Here is a 23,958-nt window from a genome sequence, read left to right as displayed (position 1 = left end):
TGGCATACGTTGTCCAGGCCTCGCTGCCGTAGAGCAAGGTACTGAGGACACAGGCCTGATACACTCGGACTTTTGTGTTCCGTGTCAGTGCGCCATTTTCCCACACTCTCTTGGCCAGTCTGGACATAGCAGTGGAAGCCTTACCCATGCGCTTGTTGATTTCTGCATCTAGAGACAGGTTACTGGTGATAGTTGAGCCTAGGTAGGTGAACTCTTGAACCACTTCCAGAGCGTGGTCGCCAATATTGATGGATGGAGCATTTCTGACGTCCTGCCTCATGATGTTCGTTTTCTTGAGGCTGATGGTTAGGCCAAATTCATTGCAGGCAGCTGCAAATCTGTCGATGAGACTCTGCAGGCACTCTTCAGTGTGAGATGTTAAAGCAGCATTGTCAGCAAAGAGGAGTTCTCTGATGAGGACTTTCCGTACTTTGGACTTCGCTCTTAGACGGGCAAGGTTGAACAACCTGCCCCCTGATCTTGTGTGGAGGAAAATTCCTTCTTCAGAGGATTTGAACGCATGTGAAAGCAGCAGGGAGAAGAAATTTATAGCACTACATATTTTGCATCTGTATATAAAAAAAAAACTATTCAGCTGACCATAGGAAATATCAATAAATGTTTGTTAGCCAATGGTCTCGAACTTGCATAATTTGGGTGTAGGAGGCAGATTCAATCATGGTTTTCAAAAGGGAGTTGGATAAGCATTTGAAAGCAAAAAAATGTGCAGAGCTATGGGGAAAGAGTGAGACGAGCTGGATTGCTCTTGCAGAGAGCTGGCATGAGTTCCATGGGCCGAATGGCCTCCTCCTGTACTGGATAAATGGTATTACTAATATTTCTGTGTGTTATTGGAGAACGAGGAGTGCCAAAGTTTTTAGTTTTAGAGATACAGCACTGAAACAGGCCCTTCGGCCCACCGAATCTGTGCCGACCATCAACCACCCATTTATACTAATCCTACACTAATTCCATATTCCTACCACATCCCCACCTGTCCCTATATTTCCCTACCACCTACCTATACTAGGGGCAATTGCTAATGGCCAATTTACCTATCAACCTGCAAGTCTTTGGCTTGTGGGAGGAAACCGGAGCACCTGGAGGAAACCCACGCAGGCAGTACCCAGAATTGAACCCAGGTCGCTGGAGCTGTGAGGCTGCGGTGCTAACCACTGCGCCGCCCTGTTAGTGAGCCAGAATTTTAAATGCGCTCCATGTCAAATGACTAATTTTTAATGTTAAAATATCATGTGGCTGTACTTAAAATTTCAAAATTTATTCCCAATTAATGGGATTTTCAAGATGGTGAATGTTGGCCAAGATGTTATTGGGGATTCACAACTCAGAGCATATCTCTTGTTCCCCTGAACTTGCTGGCCAATTTGCACATTAATAACAGTGTGTATCGTTAACTTACTGTTATTCTTCCAGCAATATACGCCCTAGTGTTTGTAGATGGGACCTAAGAACTGACTCGTATCTCCACTGTATGCGACTTATTTAATCCACCTCCTTGCCGGGATATATTTTGTCGTCTCCAACTTGCCAAAATCTCAGTCCGTGGTTATAAAACACACGGTGAGCGATGGAATCGGAAGCACATTCTGTACAATTGGGTTTCCTCCATATGGTGTATGTAACTTTCTGCATCATGATGGGGCTGGTTGGTGCAGTGGTTTCGCAAACCGTTTTCTGACTTCTGTGGTGCAGCACAGCTATGACGCTGAGCCTTTACAATGCACCTTAGCTCATTTCAAAATCCCCAATCTTCAGCAGAGAGAGCAGTTTTACACCCCATCAATCCTCAGCAAATTCAAACCCAGGTCCCAGAAGTCAGAAAACGGTTTGCGAAACCACTGCACCAACCAGCCCCATCATGATGCAGGAAGTTACATATACCATATGGAGGAAACCTAATTCAGAAACCCAATTTGTACAGAATGTGCTTCCGATTCCATCGCTCACCGTGTGTTTTATAACGGGAGTGTTTGCTGACACTGGGAACCTGAAAGTGGGAATGTGTTCCGTTCCCTCACCTTGGTAAGCCCAATTCACAATTTGTTTTTTATATAAAAGGGACGTCACCTCTTAAAATTTTCTGCATTTGAGATGATGACGTAACTGAGAACAGATGGCATTACGGGGAAAAATTTGCAACAATGTCACAAAAGCCATTATTTAATCTGCGGTTGATGTTTGAAAGGTTTCCATCTGAGACTTATAATTTGGATATCAATTATACTGCTGTAAATTGAGGAGCTTCTAGTCTCACTTTTTTTTTTATTCATTCGTGGGATGTGGGCGTCACTGGCTATGCCAACATTTATTGCCCATCCCTAATTGCCCTTGAGAAGGTGGTGGTGAGCTGCCTTCTTGAACCGCTGCAGTCCATGTGGGGTAGATACACCCACAGTGCTGTTAGGAAGGGAGTTCCAGGATTTTGACCCAGCGATAGTTAAGGAACGGCGATATAGTTCCAAGTCAGGATGGTGTGTGACTTGGAGGGGAACTTGCAGGTGGTGGTGTTCCCATGCATTTGCTGCCCTTGTCCTTCTAGTTGGTAGAGGTCGCGGGTTTGGAAGGTGCTGTCTAAGGAGCCTTGGTGCATTGCTGCAGTGCATCTTGTAGATGGCACACACTGCTGCCACTGTGCGTCAGTGGTGGAGGGAGTGAATGTTTGTAGATGGGGTGTCAATCAAGCGGGCTGCTTTGTCCTGGATGGTGTTGAGCTTCTTGAGTGTTGTTGGAGCTGCACCCATCCAGGCAAGTGGAGAGTATTCCATCACACTCCTGACTTGTGCCTTGTAGATGGTGGACGGGCTTTGGGGATTCAGGAGGTGAGTTACTCGCCTCAGGATTCCGAGCCTCTGACCTGCTCTTGTATCCACGGTATTTATATGGCTACTCCAGTTCAGTTTCTGGTCAATGGTAGCCCCTAGGATGTTGATAGTGGGGGATTCAGCAATGGTAATGCCATTGAATGTCAAGGGGAGATGGTTAGATTCTCTCTTGTTGGAGATGGTCATTGCCTGGCACTTGTGTGGCGCAAATGTTACTTGCCACTTATCAGCCCAAGCCTGGATATTGTCCAAGTCTTGCTGCATTTCTACACGGACTGCTTCAGTATTTGAGGAGTTGCGAATGGTGCTGAACATTGTGCAATCATCAGCAAACATCCCCACTTCTGACCTTATGATTGAAGGAAGGTCATTGATGAAGCAGCTGAAGATGGTTGGGCCTAGGACACTACCCTGAGGAACTCCTGCAGTAATGTCCTGGAGCTCAGATGATTGACCTCCAACAACCACAGCCATCTTCCTTTGCGCTGGGTATGACTCCAACCAGCAGAGAGTTTTCCCCCTGATTCCCATTGACTCCAGTTTTGCGAGGGCTCTTTGATGCCATACTCCGTCAAATGTTGCCTTGATGTCAAGGGCAGTCACTCTCACCTCACCTCTGGAATTCAGCTCTTTTTGTCCACATTTGAACCAAGGCTGTAATGAGGTCAGGAGCTGAGTGGCCTTGGCAGAACCCAAACTGAGCATCACTGAGCAGGTTATTGCTAAGCAAGTGCTGCTTGATGACACTGTTGATGACACCTTCCATCACTTTACTGATGATTGAGAGTGGACTGATGGGGTGGTAATTGGCTGGGTTGGATTTGTCCTGCTTTTTGTGCACAGGACATACCTGGGCAATTTTCCACATTACTGGGTAGATGCCAGTGTTGTAGCTGTACTAGAACAGCTTGGCTAGGGGTGCGGCAAGTTCTGGAGCACAGGTCTTCAGTACTATTGCTGGAATATTGTAAGGGCCCATAGCTTTTGCAGTACCCAGTGCCTTCAGTCGTTTCTTGATGTCACGCGGTGTGAATCAAATTGGCTGAAGTCTGGCATCTGTAATGCTGGGGACTTCAGGAGGAGGCCGAGATGCATCATCAACTCGGCACTTCTGGCTGAAGATTGTTGCAAATGCTTCAGCCTTATCGTCTGCACCGATGTGCTGGGCTCCACCATCATTGAGGATGGGGATATTTGTGGAGCCACCTCCTCCAGGTAGTTGTTTAATTGTCCACAACCATTCACGACTGGATGTAGCAGGACTGCACAGCTTAGATCTGATCCGTTGGTTATGGGATCACTTAGCTCTGTCTATTGCATGTTGCTTGCGCAGTTTGGCATGCAAGTAGTCCTGGGTTGTAGCTTCACCAGGTTGATACCTCATTTTGAGGTATGCCTGGTGCTGCTCCTGGCATGCCCTCCTGCACTCTTCATTGAACCAGGGTTGGTCTCCTGGCTTGATGGTAATGGTAGAGTGGGGGATATGCCGGGCCATGAGGTTACAGATTGTGGTTGAGTACAATTCTGCTGCTGCTGATGGCCCACAGCGCCTCATGGATGCCCAGTTTTGCATTGCTAGATCTGTTTGAAATCTATCCCATTTAGCACGGTGATAGTGCCACACAACACGATGGACATTATCCTCAGTGTGAAGGCGGGACTTCCTCTCCACAAGGACTGTGCGGTGGTAACTCCTACCAATACTGTCATGGACAGATGCATCTGCGGCAGGCAGATGGTGAGGACGAGGTCAAGTATATTTTTCCCTCATGTTGGTTCCGCCACTACCTACCACAGACCCAGTCTAGCAGCTATGTCCTTTCGTACTCGGCCAGCTCGGTCAGTAGTGGTGCTACTGAGCCACTCTTGCTGATGGACTTTGAAGTCCCCCACCCAGAGTACATTTTTGTGCCCTTGCCACCCTCAGTGCTTCTTCCAAATGGTGTTCAACATGGAGGAGTACTGACTCATCAGCTGAGGGAGATCAGTAGGTGGTAATCAGCAGGAGGTTTCCTTGCCCATGTTTGACCTGATGCCATGAGACTTCATGGGGTCCAGAGTCGATGTTGAGGACTCCCAGGGCAACTCCCTCCCTACTGTAGACCACTGTCCCGCCACCTCTGCTGGGTCTGTCATGCTGGTGGGACTGGACATACCCAGGGATAGTGATTGCAGTGTCTGGGACATTATCTGTAAGGTATGATTCCGTGAGTATGACTATGTCAGGCTGTTGCTTAACGAGTCTGTGGGACAGCTCTCCCAACTTTGGCACAAGCCCCCAGATGTTAGTAAGGAGGACTTTGCAGGGTCGACAGGGCTGGGTTTGCCGTTGTCGTTTCTTGTGCGTAGGTCGATGCCGGGTGGTCTGTCCGGTTTCATTCTTTTTTATTGACGTCGTAGTGGTTAGGTACAACTGAGTGGCTTGCTCGGCCATTTCAGAGGACATGTAAGAGTTAACCACATGCTGTGGGTCTGGAGTCACATGTAGGCCAGACCAGGTAAGGACAGCAGATTTCACAGAATAATACAGTGCAGAAGAGGCCCTTCAGCCCATTGAGTCTGCACCGATGCATTAAAACACCTGACCTGTCTACCTTATCCCATTTGCCAGCACTTGGCCCATAGCCTTGAATATTATGACGTGCCAAGTGCTCATCCAGGTACTTTTTGAAGGATGTAAGGCAACCTGCCTCTACCACCCTCCCAGGCAGGGCATTCCAGACCGTCACCACTCTCTGGGTAAAAAAAGTTCTTCCTCAAATCCCCCTTTAACCTCCTGCCCCTCACCTTAAACTTGTGACCCCTCGTAACTGACCCTTCAACTAAGGGGAACAGCTGCTCCCTATCCACCCTGTCCATGCCCCTCGTAATCTTGTATACTTCGATCAGGTTACCCCTCAGTCTTCTCTGCTCCAGCGAAAACAACCCAAGCCTATCCAACCTCTCTTCATAGCTTAAATGTTCCATCCCAGGCAACATCCTGGTAAATCACCTCTGCACCCCCTCCAGTGCAATCACATCCTTTCTATAATGTGGCGACCAGAATTGCACACAGTACTCCAGCTGTGGCCTTACCAAACTTCTATACAACTCCAACATGACCTCCCTGCTTTTGTAATCTATACCTTGATTGATAAAGGCAAGTGTCCCATATGCCTTTTTCACCACCCTATTAACCTGCCCTTCTGCCTTCAGAGATCTATGGACAAGCATGCCAAGGTCCCTTTGTTCCTCAGAGCTTCCCAGTGTCAGGCCATTCATTGAATACTTCCGTGTCACATTACTCCTTCCAAAGTGTATCACCTCACACTTTTCAGGGTTAAATTCCATCTGCCACTTTTCTGTCCATTTGACCATCCCATCTATATCTTCCTGTAACCCAAGACACTCAACCTCACTGTTAACCACTCGGCCAATCTTTGTGTCATCCGCGAACTTACTGATCCTGCCCCCTACATAGTCATCTATGTCGTTTATATAAATGACAAACAATAGGGGACCCAGCACAGATCCCTGTGGTACGCCACTGGACATTGGCTTCCAGTCACTGAAACAGCCGTCTGTCATCACTCTTTGTCTCCTACAGCTAAGCTAATTTTGAATCCACCTTATTAAGTTACCCTGTATCCCATGTGCATTTGCTTTCTTGATACGTCTCCCATGTGGAACCTTGTCAAAGGCTTTGCTGAAATCCATGTAAACTACATCAACTGCACTACCCTCATCAACACACCTGGTCACATGCTCAAAAAATTCAATCAAATTTGTTAGGCATGACCTCCCTCAAAGCCATGCTGACTACTCCTAATCAAATTTTGCCTCTCCTTCAGAATTTTTTCCAATAGTTTCCCTACCACTGACATGAGACTCACTGGTCTGTAGTTCCCTGGCTTATCTCTACAACCTTTCTTAAATAGTGGGACCACATTAGCTGTTCTCCAGACCTCTGGCACCTCCTCCATGGCCAGAGAGGAATTTAAAAATTTGGGTCAGAGCCCCTGCAATCTCCACCCTCGCCTCCCACAGCATCCTGGGACACAAATTGTCCGGACCTGGAGATTTGTCCACTTTTAAGCCTTCCAAAACCTCCAATACCTTGTCACTCCCTATGACAATTTGCTCAAGAACCTCACAATCTCTCTCTCTGAGTTCCATATCTACATCGTCATTCTCTTGGGTGAAGACAGATGTGAAGTATTCGTTCAACACCCTACCCATGTCCTCTGGCTCCACCCACAGATTCCCCCCTTGGTCCCTAATGGGTCATACTCTTTCCCTGGTTATCCTCTTCCCATTGATATACTTATAGAATATCTTGGGATTTTCCCTACTTTTACCAGCCAGAGCTTTCTCATATCCCCTCTTTGCTCTCCTAATTGCTTTCTTAAGCTCCATCCTACACTTTCTGTACTCCACTAATGCTTCTGTTGATTTGCTCTCCTTGTATTTGCTAAAAACCTCTCTTTTCCTTCTCATCGTACCCTGAATGTTTCTGGTCATTCATGGTTCTCTGGGCTTGTTGCTCCTATTACCCGAGAGGGAACATGTTGGGCCTGTACCCTCCCCATTTCCTTTTTGAATGCCCCCCCCCCCCATTGCTCTTCTGTAGATTTCCCGACAAGTAACTCTTTCCAGTCTACCTTGGCCAGATCCTGCCTTATTTTACTAAAATTCGCTCTTCACCCAATCCAAAACCGTTTTTTGCAACTTGTCTATTTATTTCTCCATAACAAGCTTAAATTGTACCATGTTGTGGTCGCTATCACCAAAATGATCCCCCACCAACACATCAACCACCTGTCCGGCTTCATTCCCCAGAATTAGGTCCAGCACTGCACCCTCCCTTGTTGGATCCTCAACATATTGATTTAAAAAGTTCTCCTGTATACATTTTAAGAACTCCATTCCATCTAAGCCCTGAACACGATGACTATCCCAATTAATGTTGGGAAAGTTGAAATCACCTAATATAATTACCCTATTATTTTTACACACCTCTGCGAATTGTGCACATATTTGCTCCTCAATTTCCCACTGACTATCTGGGGGTCTATAATAAACACCTAGCAATGTGGCTGTCCCTTTTTTATTCCTAAACTCTACCCATAAAGCTTCATTTGATGCCCCCTCCAAGATATCATCTCTCCTTACTGCAGTAACTGACTCCTTAACTAATCTTGCAATGCCCCCTCCTCTGTCTCACTTCAAGATTCTATATCCTGGGATATTGAGCTGCCAATACTGCCCCTCCCTCAACCATGTCTCCGTGATGGCTACTATATCACAATTGCATGTGTCAATCCTTGCCCTTAACTCATCCCTTTTACCTGTCATACTCCTGGAATTAAAGTAGAGGCCATCCATCCTGGTCTTACTCCCTTGAAACTTACTTCTGCTGTATTACCTCTGACTTGTTTGCTTTCCTGTGTTTAGCTGTGACCATATTCTGCTAGGAGTCTGCGCCCCCTCCCCCTGCCAAATTAGTTTAAACTCCTCCCAACAGCACTAGCAAACCCGCCAGCAAGGATGTTAGTCCCCCTCTGGTTCAGATGTCGACCGTCTCACTTGTACAGGTCCCACCTTCCCCAGAAATGGTCCCAGTGGTCCAGGAATCTAAAACCCTCCTTCCTGCACCAACTCTTAAGCCACACATTCATCTGTGCTATTCTCCTATTTCTATACTCACTAGCACGTGGCACTGGGAGTAATCCAGAGATTTCAACCCGAGAGGTCCTGCTTTTTAGTCTGCTGCCTAACTCCCTGAATTCTTGATGCAAGACCTCATCCCTCTTTCTACCTATGTCATTCGTACCAACATGTACCATGACCCCTGCCTTATCACCCTCCCCCTTCAGGATGTCCTGCAGCCGTTCAGTGACATCCCGGACCCTGGCATCAGGGAGGCAACACACCATCCTGGAATCACGTTAACGGCCACAGTAGCGCCTATCTGTTCCCCTGACTATAGAATCCCCTATTACTATTTCTCTTCCTCTCTTTCCCCCTTCCTGTGCAGACAGGCTGCTTGTGGTGCCAGAAGCTTGGCTCTGTCCGCACTCCCTGGAGGAACCACCCTCATCAGCCTCCAAAATGGAATACCGATTTGCAAGCGGGACCACAGGGGACTCCTGAACTACCTGCCTGTTTCTCTTGGACTGCCTGGTGGTCACCCATTCCCTTCCTTCCTCAAGTCCCTTCAGCTGCGGTGTGACCACCTCTCTATATGTGCTATCCACAATGCTCTCAGACTCGCGGATGCTCCACAGTGTTTCCAGCCGCCGTTCCAGCTCTGAAACCCGAGCTTCCAGGAGCTGCAGCTGGACACACTTCCTGCACACATGCTGGTCCCGGGGACTGGAAATGTTCCTGGATTCCCACATGCAGCAAGAGGAGCAAACCACGGCTTTAAGCTCTCCTGCCATGACTAAACCCTCTAAATTTAAAACTTTAGAAGACTCTTATAATAAAAAAAAATCAACTAAGTCTTGCTAAAACAATGACTGACAATTCAATCCAGTTTGAAAAATACCCACCAGGACTTACTCACCAGTCAGCTGTGCTCTTTGAAAACTCTCAGCTCCCCTCACGCTCTTTGAGGACAGGTAGGAAATGAAAGGAGCTCCTCGCTCCCTCCGCACCAAACTCCCTCAGTCACAAAACTCCCACTTTAGCACTCTAATGCAGCCCAAAGTCAGCACTCCAGTGCAAACGAAGTCAGCACTGTAAGGTCACTAAAGGACATTAGTGAACCAGATGGGTTTTTACAACAATCGACAATGGTTTCATGGCCATCAGATTTATTAATTAAATTCAAATTCCACCTTCTGCTGTGGTGGGATTCGAACCCATGTCTCCAGATCAATACCCTGGGTCTCTGGGTTACTAGTCCAGTGATAATACCACTACGCCACCGCCTTCCCTTCTCTACTGTTTGTTTGAATTTCTTTTTCTATTGCTCCCCTCTCTCTCTTTTCCTTCCTGTGTTTTCATTTCCCTAAATGAAACAAACCTGTTTCACAGTAGGGGGCGAGGTTCCCTCAAGTTATGACTTATTGGGAGTGCAAGAGGAGAAATCAACAGTTTTCCAGAGTCAGGGAGGCACAGGGAAGCAAAGATTTCAGCATATATGACAGAGTAGATGCTGAGAGGGTTTTTTTTCCCTTTGGCTGGAGAGTTGAGAACTAGACGTCATAGTTGTAGAATACAGGGTTGGCCATTTAGGACTGAAATAGAAATTTCTTCACTCGGGTCATTGCAAATCTTTGGAATTCTGTACATTAGAGATCTGTAGATGCTCAGTCATTGAGTATGTTCAAGAATGAGATCGCTAGGTTTTTCTGGATAGGAGGAGAATCAAGGGATACGAGGAGTGGACAGGAAAGTGTTGAGGTAGAGGATTAGCTACGATCGTTTTGAATGGCGGAGTAGGCTCGGGGCCGTATGGTCTGCTTCTGCTCCTATTTCTTATGCTGTTGTGTGAAGAAAGGTTTCCTTGTTTTCCCATTATTTGGAGTCAAAACAAGAGTCTGCATAAGATGAATGCACCCAACAATTCAACTGTCTGATTAATGAGCTCAAGTATCAAGTAGAGGTTGTTATGAGTACTTGGGTTAAAAGAGTGGGCGACGAGTTTTTTTAAAATTTGAAACGGAAACACAAAATCCTCCTGATTTAAAAAAAAAAGACAGGGAAATGGCAGCTTGCAGGAAATCCGATCGCATTGTTTACAAGGAGAAGTGGCTCGTCTAGCTCCCCAACAAGCAAGAATATGCGTGACAAAAATGAGATGAATAAAAACGGATGGCGAGTGATTAGGAGCTGGAACGCACTGCCTGAGAGTGTGGTGGAGGCAGATTCAACCGTGGCTTTCAAAAGGGAATTGGATAATTATCTGAAGAGAAAAGAATTGCTGGGCGACGGGGAAAAGGACGAGGGAGCGGGACTGGGTGAGTTGCTCTTTCAGAGAGCTTGCATGGATGCAATGGGCCAAATGGCCTCTTTCTGTGCTGTAACCATTCTATGACACAAACACTTCAGCCAACAAGAACCTCAATCACTAAAATATGGAATCTGCATAGTATCATTTCTTCATGCCCCTGCTACATGGGATTTGCATAATGTTGCTCTCTGTGCCTTACTGTGTGCAGCATGCACAGTGTATTACTCTTATTGTCTATTCAAAGTGGGATACATCAGTAAAATGTGTGATCCATTTGTTCGCTGTTGTACAATATGTTCCTTTGTTCTTGGGATAAGCAGAGACTTAAAAACAACTTTTTGTTTTGTTGAGAAGGATCAGTGAAGGGGGCCAGGCCTATCGTGGAGGACAATGCCAAGATCTGATGAGAGTAGGAAATGATGAGTTAAGTAGTGGTTGGGTGACCCCAAGGTTGGACTTTGAAAACAACAAGAGATTGTAGTTGGGAAGGAAGACTGAGGGAAAGCGAAGACCGCCACAGATGTGCAGTGTTGCGAAAGAATTAGAGTAGGAGCTGGTGCGATGCGATTTGCTTTCAATATAGTGAAGATGCAAAGCGGGGGAAGATATCTAACTCCATTAACATGAAGGGGAGGATGGTGGGAGGTGGCACATGTGGAGTATAAACACTAACATAGACCTGTTGGTCCGAATGGCCCGTTTTCTGTGCTGCAAATACTTTGTAAGCGCGTAGGATGGGATGTTTGGAGCTTAGGGGGAACGAGAGGAAGGGTTTTAGAGAAGCACTGATCATAGTGGTATGGACAAGATGGGGTGGGGGCGGAGAGCGAGACAAAGAAGGTAGTGATAATTTGGAGGCTGGAGAAGGAACACCTTTCAGATGATTGTTCCTTGTCCTGTCCAAGATTTTGAGACAGATAATAGAAGATCCCCTGTCGGATATGGAAACAATGTTCATGCTTTGATCAGCATTGGGCTTTCTAGAAATTTAAGAGCTGTTGAAAGGAAATCATGGGCACAAAAGAAAAGAAAAAACATTTTTTGAGGCAGCTTTAATAATGGAGGACATGTAGAAGTTCCAATTGAAGTCAGAGAAGAAAGTGAGACTGGAAGTGTCAGTAGATGCAGGAGGACCAATGGTGGGGTCATCTAAGCAATGGTAGCTGCTGTTAGGCCTCGTGAGAGACTTTAAAGGAGCTGTATCTTTGAAGTGGGGGAAGAGATGGGTGCTGAATAATGGAGATGTGAGGCTGGACCAAAGTGGGCAGATTTACTCTGACAAGACATAACTTGGAAGTAATATGTTTCAACATTGGTTGGCTGCTTTGTTTGGTTTTGGACTGGGGAAATCTTTCTTTGAATATTTGCAGATCTAGATTGACAGAAAGCAGCTCAAGAAGCAAATGCATGAACCATTAGTTTACGCTGCTCAGGCAGCTAAGAGAAGAATGGATTTCAAAGAGGGTAATTTGACATTGGGCAATAGAGGAAAATCTGTGATATCAAATTAGCTGCCCCATTATACACCACACCCAATCTTTTGTCCCATTGGAGGGAAAAATCAAAAGAAATGTATAACATGCGGTTGGTTCAATATTGCCCACTTTACGCCATTGCCCAATGTTAAAATTAACCCCAAATTGTGTAGGTTGCAGTAATGTGGGAGGAGCAAAGAGGAGAAAGTGAGTGTGGTGGGAAGTAGCTACCGATGTCACCTGTTTCCGTTATCTTCAAAACCAGGGAAGCAGTCCGCAAGAAGATATCTGATCTTGGGAAGCGCACTATAACGAGAGGGACTGTTCAATGACGTCAGCACACAAGAAATAGGAGCAGCAGTGGACCATATGGCCCATCAAGCTTGCTCTGTTATTCAGTACCATCATGGCTGATCAACCTCAACTTTACTTTCCCCCCCATATCCCTTGATTCCCTGAGAGATCAAAATTGATCAATCTCAGTCTTAAATATTCTCAGCAATGGAGCATCCACAACCCACTGGGGTAGAGAATTCCAAAGATTCACAACCCTCTGAGTGAAGAAATTTCTCCTCATCTCAGTCCTAAACGATTGGCCCCTTATCCTGAGATTGTGGCCCCATGTTCTACATTCCCCAGCCACGGGAAACAACCTCTCTGCATCTATCCTGTCAAACCCCTTCAGCATCTTGTATGTTTCAATGAGATTGCATCTCATTCTTCTAAACACCAGAGAGTATAGGCCCAATTTACTCAGCCTCTCATCCCAGGGACCAATCGAGTGAACCTTTTACTGTACCACCTCCAATGCAAGTTATATCCTTAAATATGGAGATCAAAACTGAGCGCAGTACTCCAGGTACAGTCTCACCAAAGCCCTGAATAATTGTAACAAGACGACTTTATTCTTGGCCTTTATTGCAAGGGGATTGGAGTACAAGTCCATTTGCCTTCCTAATTTGCTTGTTGTATCTGCATGCTACCTTTGTGTTTCTTGTACAAGTACACCCAAGTCTCTCTGAACATCAACATTTTAAAGTTACATGCCTTTTTTAAAAAATTCTGCTTTTCTCTTCTTACTACCAAAGTGAAGAATCTCACTTGCCCACATTATGCTCCATCTGCCACCTTGCTGCCCACTCACTTAACCTATGTCTCTTTGCAGTCTTTTTGTGTTCTCACAGCTTACATTCACATTTAGCTTTGTATTGTCAGCAAACTTGGAAACATTACTCACTGTCTCTTTGTCCAAGTCATTAAAAAAGATGGTAAATAGCTGAGACCCCAGCACTGATCCTTGCAGCACTCCACTGGTTACAGCCTGCCAACTTGAAAATGACACGTTTATCCCTACACTCTGCTTCCTGTCCAATAACCAATCCTCCATCCATGCTAATATATTACCCCCAAACTCCATGAGCCCTTGTCATGCTTTTTAACCTCTTGTGTGGCACCTTATCAAATTCCTTTTAGAAATCCAGGTATAATAAATCTTCTGGCTCCCCTTTAACTACCCTACTAGTTACATCCTCAGAAAAACTCTAATAAATTTGTCAAATACAATTTTCCTTTCATAAAGCCATGTTGTCTCTGTCTGATCATACACTGATATTCCACGCCCCGAGCCACGTTGTTCCAGTGCAGCTACAACACTGGCATCTACCCGGCAATGTGGAAAATTGCCCAGGTATGTCCTGTACACAAAAAGCAGGACAAGTCCAACCCTGCCAATTACCGCCCCATCAGCCTACTCTCAATCATCAGTGAAGTGATGGAAGGTGTCGTTGACAGTGCTATCAAGCGGCACTTGCTTAGCAGTAACCTGCTCAGTTTGGGTTCCGCTGGGTCATTCAGCTCCTGACCTCATTACAGCCTTGGTTCAAACATGGACAAAAGAGCTGAACCCCAGAGATGAGGTGAGAGTGACTGCCCTTGACATCAAGGCAGCATTTGACCGAGTATGGCATCATGGAGCCCGAGCAAAACTGAAGTCAATGGGAATCAGGGAAAACTCTCCGCTGCTTAGAGTCATACCTAGCGCAAAGGAAGATGGTTGTGGTTGTTGGTCAATCATCTTTGCTCCAGGACATCACTGTAGGAGTTCCTCAGGGTAGTGTCCTAGGCCCAATCATCTTCAGCTGCTTCATCAATGACCTTCCTTCAATCATAAGGTCAGAAGTGGGGATGTTTGCTGATGATTGCACAATGTTCAGCACCATTCGCAACTCCTCAGATACTGAAGCAGTCTGTGTAGAAATGCAGCAAGACTTGGACAGTATCCAGGCTTGGGCTGATAAGTGGCAAGTAACGATGCCACACAAGTGCCAAGCAATGACCATCTCCAACAAGAGAGAATTTAACCATCTCCCCTTGACATTCAATGGCATTACCATCACTGAATCCCCCACTATCAACATCCTAGGAGCTACTGTTGACCAGAAACTGAACTGGAGTAGCCATATAAATACCGTGGCTGCAAGAGCAGGTCAGAGGCTAGGGCTCCTGCGGCGAGTAACTCACCACCTGACTTCCCAAAGCCTGTCCACCATCTACAAGGCACAAGTCAGGAGTGTGATGGAATACTCTCCACTTGCCTAGATGGGTGCAGCTGCAACAACACTCGAAGCTTGACACCATCCAGGACAAAGCAACCCGCTTGATTGGCACCCCATCTACAAACATTCACTCCCTCCACCACTGCACATTGGCAGCAGTGTGTACCATCTACAAGATGCACTGCAGCAATGCACCAAGGCTCCTTAGACAGCACATTCCAAACCCATGACCTCTGCCACCTCGAAGGACAGGGGCAGCTGTTGCATGGAAACACCACCACCTGCAAGTTCCCCTCCAAGTCATGCACAATCCTGACTTGGAACTATATCACCGTTCCTTCACTGTCGCTGGGCCAAAATCCTGGAACTCCGAACAGCACTGTGGGTGTACCTACACCGCATGGACTGCAGCGGTTCAAGAAAGCAGCTCACCACCACCTTCTCAAGGGCAATTAGGAATGGGCAATAAACGTAGGCCTAGCCAGCGATGCCCATATCCCGGAAACAAATTAAAAAAAAATAAAAAAAAAATGATTCTGAGCAATAGCAGCGTTCTGCACTAATCCGGTTTTCAATGGAGAATTTCGGTTGTGACCCTTCACAAACTAGTAGCTCTGAAGGTACTGTTTTTTTTTTAAAGTCCTATTGTACCTGCAATGAGGACTGGAGTAAGGATAATCCAGAGTATATTTTTCCAAAAATATACTTTATTCATAATTTATAAAAATAAATACAAACATATGAATTAGGAACAGGAGTAGGCCACTCGGCCCTTCGAGCCTGCTCCGCCATTCAGCAAGTTCATGGCTGAACTGATTACTCCACATATCCACCTACTCCTGATAACCTTCCACCCCCTTGCTTATCAAGAATCTATCTACCTCTGCCTTAAAAATATTCAAAGACTCTGCTTCCACCATCTTTTTGAGGAAGAGAATTCCAAAGACTCACGACCCTCAGAGAAAAAATGTCTCCTCATCTCTGTCCTAAGTGGGTCACCCCTTATTTTTAAACAGTGACCCCCTAGTTCGAGATTCTCCCACAAAGGGGAAACATCCTTTCCACATCCACCCTGTCAAGACTGCTCAGGAGCTTATATGTTTCAATCAAGTCGCCTCTTACTCTTCTAAATTCCAGCGGATACAAGCCTAGCCTGTCCAATCTTTCCTCATAAGACAGCCCGCCCATTCCAGGTATTAGTCTAGTAAACCTTCTCTGTACTGTCTCCAATGTATTTAATCCTTCCTTAAATAAGGAGACCAGTACTGTACACAGTACTCCAGATGTGGTCTCACCAATGCCCTGTATAGCTGAAGCATAAGCTTTGTATTCAATTCCCCTCGCAATAAACGATAACATTCTATTAGCTTTCCTAATTACGTGCTGTACCTGCATACTAATATTTCGTGATTCATGCACTAGGACACCCAGATCCCTCTGCATCTCAGAGCTCTGCAATCTCTCACCATTTAGATAATCTGCTTTGTTATTCTTCCTGCCAAAGTGGACAATTTCACACTTTCCCACATTATACTCCATTTGCCAGGTCTTTGCCCACTCACAGAACCTATCTATATCCCTTTGTAACCCCCTAATGTCCTCTTCACAAGTTACTTTCCTACCTATTTTTGTGTCATCAGCAAATTTAGCAACCATACCTTCGGTCCCTTCATCTAAGTCATTTACATAAATTGTAAAAAGTTGAGACCCAGCACAGATCCCTGTGGCAAACCACTCGTTACATCTTGCCAACCAGAAAATGACCCATTTATGCCTTCTCTCTGTTTCCTGTTAGCTAGCCAATCTTCATTACAAAACAATTCGCATTGGACATTTCATTTTTTTTAATTTCCAAAATATACTTTATTCATAGAAATCTGTGAAAATTACATTACCAGTTTCAAACAGCGCCAAGTCAAAAATTACAAACCGTGCAAAAGAAGTCCATTTGCTTCATTACAATGAGTTACCTCACAACCCTTCCATTTCACATTTGTCATGCCAATTACATTTTTACATTTTACAGCAAATGAAAATTTTCCCGATACAGTTCGAGGGGTTTCCCATGGATCCAGCCCCTCAGTTCAGCTTGGTGGGGGGACCTTACACTGTGGTCTTTCCCCATTGAGCCTTTGCTGCGGCTGCCCCAAGCTTTAGTGCGTCCCTCAGCACGTAGTCCTGGACCTTGGAATGTGCCAGTCTGCAACATTCGGTCGTGGACAATTCTTTGCGCTGGAAGACCAGCAAGTTTCGGGCAGACCAAAGGGTGTCTTTCACCGAATTGATAGTCCTCCAGCAGCAGTTGATGTTTGTCTCGGTGTGCGTCCCTGGGAACAGCCCGAAGAGCACAGTCCCCTGTGTTACAGAGCTGCTTGGGATGAACCTCGACAAAAACCACTGCATCTCTTTCCACACCTGCTTTGCAAAGACACATTCTAGGAGGAGGTGGGCAACCATCTCTTCTCCACCACAGCCACCGCGGGGGCATTGTGTGGAGGGGGCGAGACTGCGGGCGTGCAGGAAGGATCTGACGGGGAGGGCTCTTCTCACCACCAGCCAAGCTACATCTTGGTGCTTGTTTGAAAGTTCTGGTGATGAGGCATTCTGCCAAATGACTTTGGCGGTCTGCTCGGGGAACCATCCGACAGGATCCACCGTCTCCTTTTCCCGTAGGGCCTTGAGGACATTCCGTGCAGACCACTGCCTGATGGATCGGTGGCCAAAGGTGTTTTCCCGCAGAAACTGCTCCACGAAGGATAGGTGATACGGCACGGTCCAACTGCATGGAGCGTTCCGCGGCAATGTGACCAGGCCCATCCTTCGCAACACCGGGGACAGACAGAACCTCAGCACGTAGTGACACTTGGAGTTTGCGTACTGGAGGTCTACACACAGCTTGATGCAGCCGCACACGAAGGTGATCATCAGGATGAGGGCCACGTTGGGTACATTTTTCCCGCCCTTATCCAGAGATTTGAACATCGTGTCCCTCCGGACCCGGTCCATTTTAGATCCCCAGATGAAGCGGAAAATGGCTCGAGTGACCGCCACAGCGCAGGAGTGGGGTATGGGCCAGACCTGCGCCACGTACAGCAACAATGTGAGCGCCTCGCACCTGATGACCAGGCTCTTACCCACAATGGAGAGAGATCGCTGCCCCCACAAGCTCAACTTGTGTTGTACCTTGGCTACTCGCTCCTCCCAGATTTTGGTGCACGCCCCGGCCCTTCCGAACCATATCCCCAGCACCTTCAGGTAGTCTGACCTGACGGTGAAGGGGACAAAGGATCGGTCAGCCCAGTTCCCAAAGAACATGGCCTCGCTCTTGCCGTGGTTAACTTTGGCTCCTGAGGCCAGTTCGAACTGGTCGCAGATGCTCATCAGTCTGCGCACAGACAGCGGGTCCGAGCAGAAGACGGCGACGTCATCCATGTACAGGGAGGTTTTAACCTGAGTGCCTCCACTGCCTGGGATTGTCACCCCTCTTATGCTCGCATCTTTCCGAATACACTCAGCAAAGGGTTCAATACAGCAAACAAACAAGACCGGGGAGAGAGGACAGCCCCGTCTGACTCCAGATTGGATCGGGAAACTGTCCGATTCCCACCCGTTGATTGAGACTGCGCTACTGATGTTTGTGTAGAGCAGTTTGATCCGATTGCAGATTCCCTCCCCAAACCCCATTTTGGAAAGCATATCCATCATGTCGGTGTGTGATATCCTGTCAAAAGCCTTCTCCTGGTCCAGGCTGATGAGGCACGTGTCCACCCTCCTGTCCCGGACGTAGGCGATCGTATCCCTGAGTAGCGCGAGACTATCAGAGATCTTCCTGCCAGGTACAGTACAGGTCTGATCGGGGTGGATCACCAACTCCAGAGCAGACTTGACTCGAATGGCTATGACTTTGGACAGAATCTAGTAGTCAACATTAAGCAGTGAGATGGGCCGCCAATTTCTGATTTCTGCTCTCTTCCCCCTTCCGCTTGTAGATGAGGGTGGTGATGCCTTTCCTCATGGATTCTGACATGCTGCCAGCCAGGAGCATACTCTCGTATACTTCCAGCAGGTCCGGGCCGACCCAGTCCCACAGGGCCGAGTACAACTCGACCGGTAAGCCGTCGCATCCGGGAGTTTTACTCGTCTTGAAGGACTCGACGGCCTTTGTCAGCTCATCCAGAGTTAGCAGCTTGTCCAGTCTCTCCCTCATGCTGTCATCTAAGACCTCTGTGATAGATGACAGGAAGGACTGGGGGGCTCTGCTGTCTGTGGACTTCACGTCATACAGCCCAGCATAAAAGGATTTGCTGATCCTTAGTATGTCGGACTGCGAAGGCGTTACCGAGCCATCCTCTTCCTTCTGGCTGCTGATAACAGAGCTCTGTCTGTGTACCTTTTGGAAGAAGTAACGTGAGCACGTCTCATCCTGCTCGATGGAGCGGACTCTGAACCGGAAGATGATCTTGGAGGCCTCCGTGGCAAAGAGCGAGGCCTGTTGGCTCTTCACCTCATCGAGGTCCTCCTTGACCTCGACCCCCATTGACTGCAGCCAGAGCAGATTTTGCATACTTTTCTGGAGTCAGGACATTTCCCTCTGTCTCTCTCTCGCCCTCTGAACACCTTTGTGGATAAAGAACCTCTTGATGTTCTCCTTGATTGCTTCCCACCAGTGAACTGGAGACTCAAAGAGGGGTTTCATGGTCCTGCAACCTTTGTAATCCCTTTTGAGTTCCTCAACGTTCTCTGGGGTCAGCAGTGTAGCATTGAGCTTCCACGTCCCTCTGCCAACCCGCTGGTCATCCTGTAAGTGACAGTCGGCCAGTAAGAGGCAGTGGTTGGAGTGACGTCGGTGGATCCGACCGTGACAGCACGGGACACAAACAGGAAGTCAATCCTGGAACGGGCAGACCCGTCCGATCTTGACCATGTGTATCTGCGCTGCGCTCCGTCTGCAGGTTTGCTGAAGACGTCGTGCAGTTTGGCATCTTTAACTGTTCCTATTAGGAATCTGGACGTAGCGTCCAGTTTGCTGTCGTCTCTGCCGGATCGTCCAGCCGCATCGATGATGCAGTTGAAGTCACCGCCTAGGATGACTGGTCTGGATGTCGCCAGCAGCAGTGGGAGCTTCTGGAAGATAATTTGCTTCCAAAGTTTCTGCTAGATTCAGAAATTGCACAAAAACGCCTTGGAGCAATCCAAAGCAAGCTGCATCACCGGAGAATGTTTTTAGTTCTGAAATCGCAGGAACCTTTAGTTAATGATCTACAATTAGCACTTTTTTTTTTCTCCGATGGAACAGCTGTCTCAAATAGGGAAATAGAAGTTTCCCCCTGTAGTTAGTTAGTTAGGACTGAATGGATTTATCATAATAACAATGACAAGTGATGCTATTGCTACCTAAAGTCTTACAAACATTTTAGTATAGAGAACGGCCTTCGTTTCAATTGTTTCATCCCACATAGCAGATATTGCAGTAGAATTTTGGGAAACACTTGTCCGTTTATCAGAAGCTGAAACAACTGAACAGTAAAAATTATTCAGATTGGCTGCAAGTGTCATGTATTTCATAACTGTTAAATACAGTATAAAAGCTTGGAGTTTTGACATGGAATGTCATATTCTCAATGTGTATAACAAGTTCTCTACCTGCGCTATAAAGAACAGAATCTCAGTTTATTTTTTTGACTTTGTAGAAATTGAGTACAAAGAACCTTTGCGTCATATGCTAACATAACAGGATTGTTCCTTCAGCCTGTGGTAAAGTGAGTCTGGTCATGCTGGCCGGTATTTAAAGGCATATTTTAGAGTCATAGGCTGGAATTTTACCCTTGGCGGATGGGAGCCGTCCACCGACCATAAAGTCGGTGGCAATCCCGCTTCCGCCGGGCCTGGAGATCCAGACTGCATTTTGCGGTTCCCGGGCCCTTAATTGGTCTGAGGTGGGACTTCCACCTCATTGAGGCAGGAAGTCCCGCTGAATGGAGCTGCCGGCCAGTCAGTGGGCTCAGCTGAAGACCGGAGCTGGCAGGGAGCCCCAGAGAACCGGTACATTTTTGGGGCCTTGGTGGGGGCAATCGGTCGGGCCCCGGCGAGGCAAGGGTTGTTGATTTGGGGGGGGTGGGAGGCATGTTGGACATTGGGTGTGGTTGGGGTATCGGGGGCAGCCCTCCATCAGGCACAGAGTGCCTGATCAGGAGGGGCCCCCCCAGGCCGTCAGAAAGCCGCCTACTTTTAACGGGCATTTTTCTCAGGCCTGGGATGCCCGCCAGACGAGGGTAAAATCCCCATGGCCGCTGGCGGAGGCCCTTAAGTGGCCATTAACTGGCCACTTGAGGGCCTTGATTGGCCTGGAGCAAGTGGGCCATTTTCCGCCACTGCCCTGTGTAAAATGGCGGCAGAGGCGGGAGGGGGTTGGGAATGGCCCCCCGAGCCGCCGCCTCCATTTTACGTTCCCCCCGCCACCATCCTGCTCTTTGTGGGGGGCATAAAATTCCAGCCACAGAGCCAATTATGACACAGAAGGCGGCCATTCAGCCCATCGAGCCCATGCTGGCTCTCCATGGAGCTATCCAGTCAGTCCCACTCCCCCACTCAATCCCCATAGCCCTGCAAGTTTATTTCCCTCAAATGTCCATCCAACTTCCTCTTGAAGTCAGTGATTGTCTCTGCTTCCACTACCCTTGTGGGCAGCGAGTTCTAGGTCATTGCCACTCGCTGTTTTTTTTTTAAAAAAGGTTTTTTCTCATATTCCCCCTGCAAAACTTTCAATCTGTGTCCCCTAGCCGTTGTGCCATTAGTTCATGGGAACAGCTTTTCCTTGACTACCTTATCTCAGTTTGTCACAATCTTGTACACCTCTATGACATCTTCCCTCAATTTCCTTTGTTCCAAGGAGAACAAACCCTGCTTTTCCAACATAACCTTGTAACTAAAATCCTCCATCCCTGGAACCATTCTGGTAAATCTCCTGTGCACCCTCTCAAGGATCCTCACATCCTTCCTAAAGTGTGGTGACCAGAACTGGACACAATATTCCAGTTGTGGCCTAACCAGAGTTTTATAAAGGGTCAGCATAGCTTCCCTGCTTTTGTACTCAAAGCCGCTATTTACAAAGCCCAAGATCCCATATGCTTTACTAACCACTCTCTCGATATGTCCTGCCACCTTCAAAGATCGATACACATGCATCCCCAGGTCCCTCTGCTCCTGCCACACTTTCAAACTGTGCCATTAAGTCTATATTGCCTCTCTCTCTCTCTTCCTTCTGCCAAAATGCATGTCTGTATTAAATTCCATCTGCCACTTGTCTGCCCATGCTGCTAGTCTATCTATGTCCTGTTGCAGGCAGTTCAATATTTTGTTTGAGGTGGCACAGGGAAGAAGAATGCTTAGATTATATACAAAGCATTCAACGAGGAGCATCAGGAGTCTCTTCCTCTTCATTTACTTCCTACATAACCTGATGGTATTTCCTGAAACACTCTCAAAGCTAGATTGCAGTAATGTCCCCTGCACAGTGCCTACACTGTGTCAGCGAAGGTATTTTTCTGAATTACAGAGTAGGCAAGAGAACAAGTTCTTTGGGCAATCTCCCGCTTGCAAAGAGGAGAACATTTCAAGGAAGCAGATAAGATATTAAGATGCACTGCTGGTGCATCAAAGCCTTGAGAAACTCTATGATTTCACTACATCATCTGTTTTCAAAAAAATGTTCATCCTCACTGGATTATGAAGTGAAATGGTCTGATATTGAGAAGCTGACTGACTGTCTTTGCATTGAGATTGATTTTGGCAAGCTGTCCGATGACTACTGCATTTTACGGCAAATTAGAAGTAATTTCTAAGGAGAGAGGAATTGCTCAAAGTTGGATGGAAGTTTTAAAGCAAGTACCAAAATGCAAAAACAGCCACAAGTTTAAACCATCTTTCACTCAATCCTAGTTTCAAATGATCACCTTGGCAAAGTTTTTAGCTGAATGACTGCTTTGCTCCAAAATGGAGGCAAGGAACCAGTTATGTGAAAATCTTGTGAAAGCAGAATTACAGGTGCAGTCGAACCACAGTCTTGTGCTGACTTTATGAATATGTCAAAAAGTCTCATTGCTGAAAGCAGTAAGAAGCCAACTTTACAGGTTTACAAAGAAAAGAAACAGGGTAAACTCACTGTCCTACAGGGACCCAACCTTTGTAAGGTGAGTACAATAATATTTCTAAACTGCAGAAATTATGTCACATGATCAGGTATCACATGACCAAACCTCCAGGAATGCCTCCAACTAGAATTGGCAATCCTATCCTGTGATGGTCCTTCTCCTGGTGCAACCCGAGGGCCAGCATTGCAGGAGGTGCTTGGCTGCTCATGTGGGAATAAAGGATCGTGAAGTCAAGGTGGCACTTGACCATGGCTGCTTGCTGCTGACAGGAAGTTGTTGTTGGTTGTATCTCAGGAGCTTGTTCCCGGGCAGCTTCATGTCACCTCCTATTGGCTGGTGCTATAAGGGCGACAGCTGACGCTCTGACAGGTGTTGCTGTCCTCAAAAGCAAGGGCCTTAGGCAGCTCGACTCCACCCATCGCCATTCCACTGGGCCCTGGATCTCCGACCCCACTGATCAGTGGGATGGCTGATTTAATGGCAGCTGTCAAATCCCGTAAGCCCCACGCGACAGAAGCCTGCATCGCGAGTGCCATGGTCTGGAAGCTGGTACACAGGATGTTGTCTCTTGTCTCCCTCTAGTGGCATCAGAGATGTCGTCTGTGTTTCCATGGAGGTTCCTGGCACTCCCTAGTTGGAGGTTTGATGCAGATTCCATTGAAGTTGCCATACGGTCTGTTGGTGCCTGCAACAAAGAAAAAGCTTTGCTAATGTTGCCACAAATTATTCCTTGCTCTCCCGTCGTCCTCCTTTATCACCAAAGCCTGTCCACCATCTTCAAGGCACAAGTCAGGAGTGTGATGGAATACTCTCCTCTTGCCTGGATGGGTGCAGCTCCAACAACACCCAAGAAGCTCGACACCATCCAGGACAAAGCAGCCTGCTTGATTGGTACCCCATCTATAAACATTCACTCCCTTCACCACTGATGCACAGTGGCAGCAGTGTGTACCATCTACAAGATGCACTGCAGTAACTCACCAAGGCTCCTTAGAC

At 47.1% G+C, this 23,958-nt stretch overlaps 1 protein-coding gene across 4 annotated transcripts in view; it reads left to right on the top strand.

The window, feature by feature from the left end:
• Positions 1-23,958, top strand: part of b4galnt1b (beta-1,4-N-acetyl-galactosaminyl transferase 1b) — a 99,928-nt gene that overhangs the window by 11,094 nt on the left and 64,876 nt on the right. Inside the window, exon 1 of one of the 4 annotated variants that reach the window (XM_068024704.1) lies at positions 1,777-2,043. The exons of 1 other annotated variant lie outside the window; for it this stretch is intronic. In XM_068024704.1, the coding sequence (XP_067880805.1) occupies positions 1,880-2,043 (164 nt within the window). In that variant the 5' untranslated portion in view covers positions 1,777-1,879. Of the gene's footprint in view, positions 1-1,776; positions 2,044-23,958 lie in introns of those variants that run through there. 2 more of the 4 variants (XM_068024700.1, XM_068024702.1) reach the window with 2 other exon arrangements.

The sequence above is a fragment of the Heterodontus francisci genome, chromosome X (assembly GCF_036365525.1).
Source record: "Heterodontus francisci isolate sHetFra1 chromosome X, sHetFra1.hap1, whole genome shotgun sequence".
NCBI classification, from domain to species: Eukaryota; Metazoa; Chordata; class Chondrichthyes; order Heterodontiformes; family Heterodontidae; genus Heterodontus; species Heterodontus francisci.
This window is presented reverse-complemented; position numbering and strand designations above follow the sequence as displayed.